The sequence below is a fragment of the Pelodiscus sinensis genome, chromosome 7, assembly GCF_049634645.1.
Source record: "Pelodiscus sinensis isolate JC-2024 chromosome 7, ASM4963464v1, whole genome shotgun sequence".
Classification (NCBI taxonomy): domain Eukaryota; kingdom Metazoa; phylum Chordata; order Testudines; family Trionychidae; genus Pelodiscus; species Pelodiscus sinensis.
Genome location: NC_134717.1, coordinates 63,615,571 through 63,628,537, shown reverse-complemented (window position 1 = coordinate 63,628,537; position 12,967 = coordinate 63,615,571). Strand labels below are relative to the sequence as shown.

The 12,967-nt window shown below is 50.7% G+C and overlaps 1 protein-coding gene across 1 annotated transcript; it reads left to right on the top strand.

Moving 5' to 3' along the window:
* Nucleotides 1-3,703: 3,703 nt before the first annotated feature.
* LOC142830238 (mitotic-spindle organizing protein 2B-like) lies at nt 3,704-9,194 on the top strand. Its single transcript, XM_075934069.1, has 3 exons — nt 3,704-3,956; nt 4,128-4,258; nt 8,681-9,194. The coding sequence occupies exons 1-3, from the start codon at nt 3,787-3,789 to the stop codon at nt 8,836-8,838; spliced, it is 459 nt and encodes a 152-aa protein (XP_075790184.1). The 5' UTR covers nt 3,704-3,786; the 3' UTR covers nt 8,839-9,194.
* The last annotated feature ends 3,773 nt before the right edge of the window (nt 9,195-12,967 follow it).

The window sequence follows — 12,967 nt, the reverse complement described above, 5'->3', positions numbered from 1 at the left end:
GCTGCGGTCAGCAATTTGTTTCCAACTGGCTGCTTGAAAGCAACAAATTGTTTCACTTAGTAGCATTTGAATTACATGCCACTGCAGTGTAAACGCTCTGTAAATTGCAATAAGGGATTTGTGACTCAGGGATTGTGTGCTTTATTTAGGATTTTTAGGCTACACTGTCACGGGGATTATTAGTTACTTCCATGAAAAGATACCTTGTTTTGGAAAGATGACTGTCTGTTTCGATTACTTTAAAGGACACAGGCCCTTCTGTAATGTTTCCCAGGAACTTTGACCTCCGGAAGAACCAGTTAAGGGAGCAATAGGCAGGTCAGTGTAGCAGTGCCCCCAAACTCATTTTCAGGGTAAGAGGTTTGCAATTCCTTGCCATGTGAGACTCAGAGACAAGGAAATCACTACAATGGTGAGCAATTTATGTAGAGAACCATTCTGCCAAGGGAACCTTAGCTCAAATCTCTCCCCTTAGCATTTACAGAGTGAGCTTCTTTACCTGGCCCAGGACACTGGTTTCTGAGGACTTTGTTAAATGGGGTGAAAGCTCTGATCACACACAAACCAGGAACATCAATCAAGTGGTAATGCTCAAAGAAATTGGACTGTTGTGCTATCTTCTTTTGCACAGCGGTATAACAGCCTCCACACACAACCTTCCTAACAAGCACTGGTTGTATATGACTGGGATGGATTATCCAGACCACACCCCGGGAAAGATGGGGTTAAAGAGCTGCTCTGGCCCAGGTGACTCTGCCCCACTGCAATTCTTCAGCATAGAGACTGGAGGATAAGTACGGGTGTGGTCATAACAGAACACCCAGCACCTGGAAATAAGACCCCTCTCTGCTTTTCAGTAGAGAGAGCTTTACGTAATACCTCAAGGCCTTGTAATTTAGATGTTGATTTGACTCAGGCTTAGCTTTGAGCCATGGAATTTTCAATCAGTGCAACCTAAGCTGGATCTCATTTCCCGTCCTTTAAACGAGTCACAGCTGTGTGGCTGTTGCATGATTATCAGAGACTCCACAATGATTCCTATCAACTGCCTTCCCTTGGCATTTGAACCATTTAAATGCAAGTGCAACAACCAGATCTGATCAAATGCCTGAACTCTGTTTAGGAGTAGATCTTACTGCACATTTTAGAAACGTGCGTGTGTCGGTCTATCCATCTGTGAGTCTGTTTGTTCCAGGACTCCTCCTAAACAGTAAGCGCTAAGACCACCAATTCGGTAGGCAGCTTCTTAAAGCAAGGTCAGAGATTGGTTGTGCTGAGACAATGGAATGGGTCTGGAATTTGATTGTTTCTCATGAAATAGAAAGGGAGGGTGTCACGGGCCAGGTTGCCCCTCAGGCCTACAGCCCTGTCATCATCGGGGCCACCCGCCAATGTCTCCCGATTTTTGTCCTTTCTCCCACCACCTGTGCCCCAATGTGCTCCCCCAGCTTCATCCTCTCCAAAGCAAAAAGGTCCGAGGCCCGGTCCAGAGCCTCCTAAGCTTTGGTCTTCCTGAGTGCTATACGGCACCCGCGATGGAGGAGGGGGACTTGGGCCCACCCTTACTCCAAGTCCCGACCCAGGACCCTAAAGGCAGCAGCGTTAGCTCACTGCCTGGTTGGTGGGGACTCCCCCATAACACACCAACCCTTGGGATCTAGTTAAGACGTAGCCGCTGCCTGCCGTCCCCGTCCTGGGTCACTTCCTCCTCCTCGCTGAGCTCGCCTTCTTGGTGCTCCGCTGCTCCGTCTTGCCGGTCGTTGATCGTGGTTCTCTCCGTACCGGGCTCCTTTTCCCCAGCTGGAGCGCTGGAACTGGAGCGCCCCCCTCTGCTCTCTCTGGCCTCTTTTGAAGGGCCCGCCTTCCACGGCCCTGCCCCGTTCGCCTGCACACCCTCTGACGACATCACCCGGGAAGGGGAATCCCCTCTGGGTGACGTCTATGCCCCCAGCTGGCCCCGTACATGCGGGGCACGTGACTCGGGCTGCCGCCCGCAGGCAGCTGCATCTCCGACTCCCGGAGATGGCGAACGCTGTGGCAAGCGCTGTGGTGGTCCTGCCAGCATCCCTTTTGCCCCTTGCGAGATCTGGAGTGCAGGGCGTCCCCGGTTCTGGGGTGGTCGGAACCGGCGCCCCGTCACAGAGGGGGTCTGGTGGGGGGAACAGATATACTGCAGAATGACCACAGGGGGGCAGCAAGGGGCCAGAGATGGGGATCAGGACAGCCATAACCCCAATGGGCCAGCAGAGAGCAGGGGTGGAGAAAGGGACAGCTCTCTACTATGTACTTCAGAGAGTTTGTCTGTTTGTATGCCTGTTTGTTGTGTGTGTCTGTCTGTCCCCCAGGACATGCTCCCCTCCCTGGCTGTGCCCAGTGCAGCAGCCATGGAAAGGAGCTTTTGACCTGGCCTCAAACTGCTGCGGTGAAAGAGGGCTGGGGTTGTCCTCTCCCAGGGGCAGCCTGGATATTGCACCTCTCTTCACCAGCCCCACCTCCCTGGTGGAACAGAGCAATGGCTGGAATGAGGTTGCGTCTCATAAAGCCACACAGGAAAGAGAGAATCACCAGGCAGAGGTTTGTTTTGTTTCATTGCTGCTTTCAATGGTATCCAGTAGAGGGTGGTGGTGTATAACAAGTGTCTTCAACCCTTTCCTTTTCGGAGACTCTGAAACTTTGCCTCATTTCAAGGACTGTACCCGTTACTGGCCTCTCCTCGTGATTGGGGCCCTCCTTTTTAAGCAATGTCTCTATATATCTCAAAACTATCCCCTAACACAGATCTTTTTACATTTCTTCTTCCTCCTGCCAGACCATGCCTTCTAGAATGCAACAATTATTCACAATACATCCCAACAAAACCTTTTCCTAACTTGGGAGGATATACACCATACATTCTGTGATGGCACAGTAGCAATTCACATTATGTAGGGCTTATGAGTGGCACCAGTGGCATATGGCGAAGGATGTGGGTCTGGTACAAGGTAAAGACATACAAAGCTGCTGATTTGGGGTGAAAGATGATCATTGGTGTATTTGTTTTACAAGGAAAACAATGAATAGTTGGGGTGATAAGATGGTTTGGATTTCCTTGGAAAACTGGCAGTTAGCCGGGTTTGACCATAATCCGATAAGCAAGGGAGACAGGGGCTCTCTGCCAGAGCATTGTGTGAGCTCAGCAGCTGCAGCCTGGATATAGGACAAGAGTCCGCTACTTCTCCCCTGCTCATGGAGTTCCTCTTTCAGGCCCTGGTGCTGAGCAGCCGAGGGGTGAGCAGCTGCTGCAGGGAGGGTGGGAGGGCGGCGCCATGCGTGGCACAGCGGTATGTGCTGGTCCAGGCAGCGTGGCTAGGCAGCGCCCCCCAAGGCAGCACAGGCGGGGCCCCGCGGTTTCCTGCCAGTGGGGGGTTGCTGGGGGGCGGGGGCGGTCTAGGGGTGCAGCCCTGAGCCGGGAGCGCCTGGAGCGCAGCTCGCCCCCCCCGCGCCGGGCTCCAGCTCCGTTCCCCCGCGCGGCACGCGGCGCTGTCCAGGGGCCGTGGTACTGATGTGCCGCGCTGCGCAGGCGCAGGGAGCGATCGGCCTGGAGGCAGAGGGGCGCCCGCACTGGCGCGCGAGGAGCACTGGCAAGGCCCCGACGCACGCGCCACCCTGGGACCTTTCTTCCTGGAAGGCCACGCCCCAGAGGTGGAACCGGAAGCAGCGTGTTTCCGCGTGGCTGTTTCCGGCGGCCGGCGCATGCCCAGTGTGAGGCGAGCTCGAGCGCGTCTGTAGCGCGCGCCGGGAGCCGGGATGTCCGAGCCGGGCCTGGCCGGCGGCGGGGCCGAGCCGGGGCTGGATGCAGCCCTGGGCAAGGTGGGGGCCACGGTGCGGTCTCGGCGGAAGCTGCCGACTGCGGAGGAGGCGGAGCTGTTCGAGCTGGCGCAGGCGGCGGGGATCGGCCTGGACCCGGAAGTGTTCCGGTGAGGGGGTGGGGGTTGGACCCAGAAGTGTTCCGGGGGGGTTGTGGCTGACCCCGGAAGTGTTCGGGTGGGGAGAACCCGGAAGTGTTCGGGTGGGGAGAACCCGGAAGTGTTCCGGGGGGGGGGGGGTCGCGCGCTGGGCCGGCCGCTGACCCCGCCGTGTGCCCGCAGGACGCTGCTGGACCTGCTGCGCATGAACGTGGCGCCGCTGGCCGTGTTCCAGATGCTGAAGGGCCTGTGCGCCGGCCAGCGCCCCGCCCCCGCCGACAGCGCCCCCGCCGCGCCAGGCCCCGACACGCGAGGTAGGCGCCGCCGCGGCGGGTCGGGCCCTTCCGCGCGTCGAAAGCCGCCGCACGGCCCGCCGGGGCCTCGTGACCCCGCCTCCCTACGGCGGCTCGCCCGGGCCCCGGGCCGTGACACGTGCAGGCGGAGAGCGGGGGGGGGGGGGGAGGCGGCGGTTCGGAACGTGCCCGCGTCACTGCTCACACCCCGAGGCGCGGGCCCTGCGCTGCACGGGAGCGCCCGCGTGGCCCCTGCAGCGTGGGGGCTGGGCAGCCCCGCCATGGACTCCAGCCCCTACGGATTAACTTCACCAATCAACGGTGACACGTACCAGTTAACGGGTTAACCATTTACATTCCTAGTAGACCAGGTCTTACTCCAAGTCTCCAGTTCTCCTAAGCTACGTTCTGCACAAAGTCTAGTTTCTAACACTGTAATAGGAAGGAAGAGATTTTCTTTGGATAAAACATCAGGCTCTAGTTTTTCACAATAAAGAAACAAGGCACAAGGTCTATTTTTTAAAATATTTACATTCTATTGCCATTCTTGGGTACATTTATTATTATAAGATGAATGTAATAACTAGTCAAGTCTAAGCTATTCATCTGGGAGCTTGAAAATTTTAGAGGGGAAATATAAAAGTAGACTGATAAGATGACAAAGTTATTATATTGATGCAGTTAACAAAGCAAGTGAGCTATGTTACCACTGAGACAACTTTTCTTTTTCTTTAAGGGTATTGAGCATTCATTTACATTCATGTCTCTATTCTTTTTTTTTTTTCAATAGGCATATGGTGTTTTTAATGTGTTTCTATGTCTCTCTTTCAATTAGAGGTCTCATTTCTCTCTGCCAAGAACAGTAAAATCCCTGCACCACTCTCCTTTTCCTCTGCCCTTGAATCTCCAAGACTAACAGCCCCTAAGATTGTGGTCTACAGTCCTGCTGATGCTTGCTCGCCTCTCTCTCAAGGTCCCCCTGGTTCCTTCCAGTTTTCTTGCTGCCTGTTCTCTCCTTTTGCAGGTTGTGTTTATTAGTTTATCTACGGGGGTTGGTGCAATCTGTTAGGACATTAGGAATCACACTTGCATTGTGAGTCCTTTAAGTTTAGACTGAAAGAAGTAGAGAAGTAAAGGTTTAGCAGTTTAATCTGTAAGCAGTGCCTTACCAGCATGCCTACTGGGGTATCTGATTAACTGGCGCCTGGCTGGAGCAGCCCCCGCCTGCAGCACAGGCCTAGCCATGGGCATGGGACACTGTAGCTGGGCAGGAACAGCCCCCCCACCCATGGCACAGGACTACCCATGGGCAAGGGATGCTATGGCTGGGCAAGAACAGCCCCCCACAGCTAATGACTTATATGGGATTTTACATCCCTAGAAGGAACAAGTGTATCTTTTAAACAAAACATTCTAAGGGTAACAGACTGTCAGGAAAGGGTAATTGAAGATATTAAAATTTACAGGTTACATATAAAATATAAATCTTATTTCAAAAACTAAAATTGATTCACTTTGCTGCTAAGAGACTGAAATCTTATTTTGAATTTTTTTTCTCTCTTAGACTAGAAAGTGCCCTTAAGTATAAACCACCCAGAAGTTTAGGTATTCCATACTGTGGCCCAGAACCTGCAGACCATTGCCTGTGAGAGTGGACAGCTTTGTCCACTCAGAGCCTCACTGACAGCTGCCCATTCTTAAAGAATTGCCGCATTGGCACCTAAGAATTTACTGTGCATGCTTGATATGTTTGTCAAGATGTTTATAAATGCAAACTGGTGCATGTGCTCTACAGAAGAGCTTGTGACTCACTATAAAGACAAATATTGCTTGAATTTATATCTGGACTGTGTTTCAGATTTCCTTGTATTTTAGAGTTATCTTTTTGGGTTGAAGTCTTCCGTACTTCTGTCTCTTGTAAATTGTCTTTGGAAGCTTGAGTAAAATCCCGTTAGCTGACTTTGAATGGGGACAGGTGACTTCCTACACTCTGCCTTAAAAACTAAACTTTAAAGATTGTGGCTGAAGTAGGGAAGCCAACACATGTAAATGTGACATGTGAACGCCTCTGACCACTATTTAATTTCCAAATATGGTGCAGTGTAGCCATTTCAGTTTATGCTGCTGTCTATACATGGGGGAGATATGCCTACTTGCTTTGGAGCTGTGATATCTTGGAGGAAGACCATGACAATTCTAAACTGAATCTAGAGCAAAGGTTGGGAACCTTTTTTGAGTCAGGGGCCACTGATCCACATAAAAAGTTCCTGCAACTCAGGAACAAAGGGGGCAGCAACATCAGTCTGGGCAGAGAGCAAGCAAAGAGAACAGCGCTGTAGGGGGCTACTCCTAAAAATGCCCAGGGAATACAGGAACGTTTCCCTGGGGCCTGACTTACACTTGTCACCTTGCTTCTCTGCTGCCAGTGTGGACTCCGTAGTGCTGCCCCTGCCTCCAGATACATCTATTGAACTCCTGGGTTTAAAGCCTATCTCAGTATTGTGTGGCTAGAGGAATGAACATTGCAAGTTGGTGTATGTTTGCCTCCTTGCATGTTGTTTCATGCACCTGGCCTTATGAACCCACTTCATCCTATTTGTAGGCTGTATGCTTGACTGCTCCCATTGGAGTCATCTCTGAGCTTTTGAGGTACTCAAATGGTCTCTCAACAGGAGTATCACTTGCACTTGTATCATGTTGCTTCTTTACAGAACACTGGGTGTCTCTGGAAAACAACCGAACATGCACATCAAAGTAACAGGACATCATGTGTCAGTTCAAATAGTTGGGCTTTGGTGTGCCGATCCTATGGGCCTAGATCCCCTTGTGTGCGCACATGGCTAGAGAGAGACAGGTTTTGCATGCACACAGATGAAGGATTTGCACTGTAACTGGACATGTACATTCAAGGGAGGAGGGGTATTTACATTCACAAATATGCACCTGCTTGCTAAATAAATACATTTTGGGGGAGGATTTTGTTTCTTGCTCTTAAATGAAGTAAAGATAAATATCTCTCTGCAATTTATGTGCTTTCATTATTGTGCCAGTGCTGTCAGTTACTTGAGTGCATCTCATCTTCAGCAAAGGAGAATTGCAAAACTGGCTGGCTGGCTTTGGGCTGGTGGATAAGGAATCTACAGTAGTAGATTTTTCTTAGAGCAACTAACATGTCTGAGGCAAATGAATGCAGTTGCTGTTTGTCAAACTATTGACAGATGCCACTTACATTTTCATTCTTTGGAAGCCATGGGAGTGTTTCTCTAGTGCTCCAAGTGGTCACGTTGTGCCATGGTTGGCTTCATGGGGCAGAAATGGTACTACTTAAACGACTCTTTGCTAAGTAATGCAGCAGTGGAATAAAGTTTCTACAGTTCACTGTTCTGCTGGCCACACAAATTGCAGAGATGATGGATTCTAAACCGAATCGGTAATGAATGTAACTCATTTGTGCAGAAAAATTACTGAATTTACCAAGTGCCCTGCTTTTTGCTCTGATTTCTTTACTGGGATGTTTTTCTAAAACTCTTTGAATCATTGGAGCCTGCTGTTTGTTTTTCGCTAGCTCCATCCTTCTCATCCCTTCCTAGGGTCGATTGTTCTCCCGGGTCTCTCTTTAACCTTTCACTTGTGTAATTTTTTCTTTACCCTACATAATATGTCTCCCCTAAGATAACCCTCTCCTAGTGCAGGGAGATGTCAGAACCTGCTTTCCCCACACCCCACTCAGGCTTTCTCTCTCTCACCTGCCCTCCCTGCAGCAAGTCAGTTTCTCCCCTTTCTCCTCCTGCTGAACATGGAAGGGGTCCCTCCCAGGCCCTTGCTAGCTGTGTGCACCACACTTCCTGCCCCCTCCCCCTCCAGCGTGCACAGTGCTACCCAGGGCTTGGCCCTGCAGCTGTGTTGCATTCTAGACACAGTTAGCAGTGGCAGGCCTCCCTCCGAACCCAGCCAGACAAACCATGAATGCTGCCAGAAAACCCCAGGGCGACTAGAATACCCAGGGTAATTGTTGGCCATGTCATTGTGGCTGCCAGGGTCATAGATTCTGGATCATTGGGTCACTTGTCGTAGCCCTGACACATTAGATGCTCTTGGAAATCTGCCCTAGTCGCGGTGTGCAGTGCTGGTGTTGTGTGCTAACCGCAGATCGTCACGCAGTGCATGCGCACACAGAAACCACAGTGATATTTGTGCTATTTGATTACTCTGAACAGATTGTGATGACTGTGATTAGTCCTCCTATGGCAGTTTGTTGGGATGTGGGCTACCTGACAGCTGTTAAATTACAGCTCATGAGTTTTGTATTTATATTGGAAGCTGGTAAAATGTGACTGTCTAATAAAACCTGGCCTGTAACATGACCTCTCAAGGAACATTAACAGCTGGGGTGCAGTCGTGTCAGATTAGACCTTTAAAATTAACATTTATTTGTCCATCCAGGGAGAAATAAAACCAATTCTTCAGTCAGCGGGACCCAGGGCCTGGCAGAACGGTGCAGCCGTGAGGGATCTGGCCAAAGAATGCCTCGACAGCCAAGCACTAGCCGGCTCCAGAAGACTGGGCCTTCTGGAAAGAGCAGTGGAGGCAGCAGTACATAGAAGGTCATTATAGAGCACCCGGGACCTTTGTGAATTCTCTATTGAAATGAGTGCACTGCAGCACTCAGGCAAGCGATCCAAGACTGCAAGCCTGCTCCAGTAGTTTGTATTTGTGAATGCCACAGAGGAGCCTAGGTGATGTATGCAAAGGGTCAGTTACTGTTTTCCTTTCCTGTGTTTCTGATGGACGCATCTGTTAGATAAAGAACCTGGATTCTTGGGGAATAACTTTTAATTAGAATCAGGGTGGATACAAATTTGATTTTTTTAAATTAAAAAAAGATTTTTTTTATTTTGATTTTTTATTTAAAGTGGAATTTTTATTATTCAATAAAATACTAATTTTCTCATTGAAAGATTAGTTACAATTACATCTCATCACAAATATGCTACACCTACACTTACAATCTCATAGGCTGGACAGACTAGAGCCATTCATTCCTTTCTAAGTACTGACTCTTGCTTCTTGAATGTTCTGGACTTTGTAGTCTGCTGAGAAACAGAAATTGAAAGTAACATGTGCAAAGAAAGACATGCTGGATAGGATTATTTTGTTCTGTGCTTATGTGGTGATGGACCTTGGCCTACCATGGCACAGTTAGTTGAGACATTATTTTAAGGACAGACACACAATATATAGGAAAGAACGGAGGCAGCATAGGAAAGAACCATAGAGAGGACTGGAAAGAAAAAGGGAAGAGATTATTACACACCAATACCCACACTCCCCTTCCTATATTCCCCCACGGTTTTGCCTCAGAAAACTAGTCCTGGCTTCAAGGCGTAAGAGACCCTATGTGGGAATATTTTGAAGAAATTCCTTCCCTGGGTAAAAAAGGAAAATGTGTCAAGTGTCAGCAGTGCAAGAAGACGATGCAGGGCCTAGTTGCAAGAATGAAACATCATAAGGAAAACTGCTTCTTGGGAGAAAAGGATGTGGATGAAGAGTTAGATATGGCTGAGTGGGTCAACTGGTTAGTCACTTAAATCACTCACTTTGCAGTGCATCATTCTGTAAGACTGTGCCTTTTAATACACGTGTGATTTGACAAGTACATTTTGGGGGGCGGGGGGGATTAAATCAATGGTTTAAATTGCCAGTGTGATTAGAATTCTGTTTAGAACATTGCACTGAATTAGTGAGAAATGCTGTTCCTTGTTCATTCTTACTCACAATGGCTGGCCTGCTCTGCATTTCTTGACTAGCTCTAGCCCATTCAGGAGTGCAGTCTCATAACGCTCCAGCGCTCTGTCAAGGTGACCTTCAGTGGCTCCAGAGCATAAGCACCTGCGGCAGAGCACACTGATATGAGCCAGGGCACAAACCATACTGTGGAGTGTTAGATGGACATTGGATGGTAAATGATCACGGGTAAATGCCTCGGGCCGTAAGTTGGGCTCATTACAGCAGGGTGGGGAACCTACCGCCCACCAGCTAGATGTGGCCTCTGCAGCAAGTCTCCCTGCCACGGGCCAGAAACCCTCAGCCTTGGTTTTCAGTTCTTCACCCTGGACTCCGCACTGTGTTCTTGGTGTGCACTCTAAGCTCCCTGACCAGAGGGCTTGGATGCTTTCAGCAAGGCCCCTTCCGGAACCTGGCTCTCATAAGGAGTGGCATGGAAGGGGGATCACACAACTGTAGGTGGGCTGGGGACCCCCCAAATTTCAGCACACACCAGAGAGGGGAGTGTGGGGCTGACCGTCTGAACCAGGGAAAAATCCCTGCTGACCTCAAATATGATGATCCAGTATACCCCGAGCACGCTCCAGCCAACCACATGGGACAGAGTTCTCTGTAGGGACTCCGAGCCTTCCCCCTCTAGAGTCTCAGTGAGACCGTTGGTGCTAGCAGTCACAGATTGGCTACATGCCAGTTTTGATCCCCTGCATCTACCCAAGGGCAGCCCCATGCAAAGCAGGATGTAAGTGAGAGGAGAGCTGAGCAGACTGGGAGCGCCTGCAGCCAGGTGGGACAAGGTGGGAAACGGGGCTGGCCGGGGGCAGTGCTGAGCCAAAGAGATTGGGCAGCGAGTTCATTAGAAATAAAGACACAGTGAGTGCAGAGACTCTCCAGCGTGGTGTTTATAAAGCCTGTTGCTTGGCTGACAAGCTAAACTTGAAAATACCCTGTTCTTAATTTCAGGGTGGGTCTGGAAAGAGAATCACTCGCTGTAGGGATGGAAGTCAGGTTCTGCCCCCAAAGACATGGTTCTCCGTTTGAGCTCAATCGGTTGCTTTCCATGGCACAGTGAACAGCATGGTTCAGGGCAGCTGACCCTGGATTTCCTCTTAGCAGTCCTGCAAGGGCATTTCTAGCTCCAGTCATTGCCTTTCTTGGGGGGAGACCCTCCTCTTTCTCTCCCCCCACCAGGGTCTTTTTAGGTTGACCACTTCCCTGCCTTTGCTGTGGTGTTCCTGTCAAAATACAGCCCACCTAGCCCAGCCAGCTTGTTTTCTCTTCAGAGACAGTGTAACCGCTCACAGCTCTGTTATCGTGCAGCTCTTCTTGAGCAAGCCACCTTTCTTCTGAATGTGAAACCGCTAGAGGAATATACATGTTATAAAAGCCCTGATGTGTGTGGTGGTAAGCTTCCCTCACCACACAGGTTCTGGGCAATGTCATTTCTTCCCAGGGTCTTCGGGCCTTGTGTGGATTGGAGATGCTCAGAAGCACGGCGTAAGCTCAGGCTACTGATACCAAAGTCCTTGGTCTGGTGATTCCACTTTGGATCTTTGAACTGCCCTCTTGTAACAGCCTCTCAAGCTTTGACTTGGCTGCAGAGCCTGAGTCCATAGGTGGGTGGTGGCAAACCTACAGCCTGGGCAGGTTTACTCTGTAAGTGGTGGCTCTGGCGTTAACTTTGATGTGTTCACATGTCACCTGCTGAGCTAACAGACTTTCTGCGCAGCCAGCAGCCGCCCTGCAATGCTCCACGCAGAGTTGGGGCTCATCTCTCCTGGGTCATGTTTCTTGTTCGACCCTCTGCAGCTGAGCGTTCACGTCCCGCTTGCCCCAAAGCCTGCAGCTTGAGACCCGGTCCTCTGCTTCCTACCTGCATGTCACAGCGCAGGGCGATGGCCCCTGGGTTTCCTCTCAGAGGGACCTGCCACTGTGATGCGAGGGGGGGCCGAGGAGCCGTGACTTCCAACAAACACTGGTGGGAACCATGCGGCAGCCCGAGTGGTTAGTGGGGGGGCCTGGTGCTGGCCTACAAGAACAGGGTGGGGCAGATAGAGGCACCTTGCCTGTACGTTCCATAAGCTCAGCACATGGGCTACTTATTCCCCACTCATGGAGTTCTTCATTCCTCTCCTCAGAGCCCCAGCCCCTCACTAATTCCTCCAATATTGGCCTCATCGGAGTGGGGTGATCTTGAGAAAGCCCTGGGTGTGTGAAGGCAGGAGCAGAGGCTGAAGCGCTAGTAATTTCCTTTCTATGGTCTATCTAGGGTCCACCATCAAGAACAGACACATGCACTTGATGGGAGCAGACAGAGTCTCCGTTTTGTGTCCTCATATCTGGTACCGTTCCCACCACCCAGTAGTCACGGCTCGGCTCCTTGAGCATTAAAAAGTTTTAGGCTTTTGTCCTCCGGGGCTGGGAAACCCAGAGCTACACTTTTGCATGGGGTAATTATTTTACAATGTCACTTTGAGACGCTGCAGTCAGAGGTCTAAATAACTGAACCGCGCAGGCCAGCATTAGTCTTAGAATTAGGGGAAATAGCAGCTCACGAGTGTTGTGCTAGGACCAAATATAATCTACCCCGGAACTGGAAGCACGAAAGAAACACTTGCCACTGCTCGTAGTCTGTTCTCAGATGCGCTTGGCGCTCCTGAGTTATGTGCACACATTCGTACATACTGTGCTGTAGCCGGTATGTACGACGCCACCTCACATCGCCAACCCTTGCTACTTGGGCAGGGGGGTAACCCCGCTTTCCCTGAGGAATGTCTCCTTCCCAGAGCCTGCCACCATCTAGCTCTGTGAGGAGCAGCCAGGCCCGGGCCACCAAGCTGAGCTCTCTTCGGGTTGCCTCCTCAGAGCGCTGCCATCCCGTCCGACGTTAGCTCCCCTTTCCAGCAAGGCCGGCGAGGCCTTTTGTCTAACCCTCTGGCTGCCCTGCCC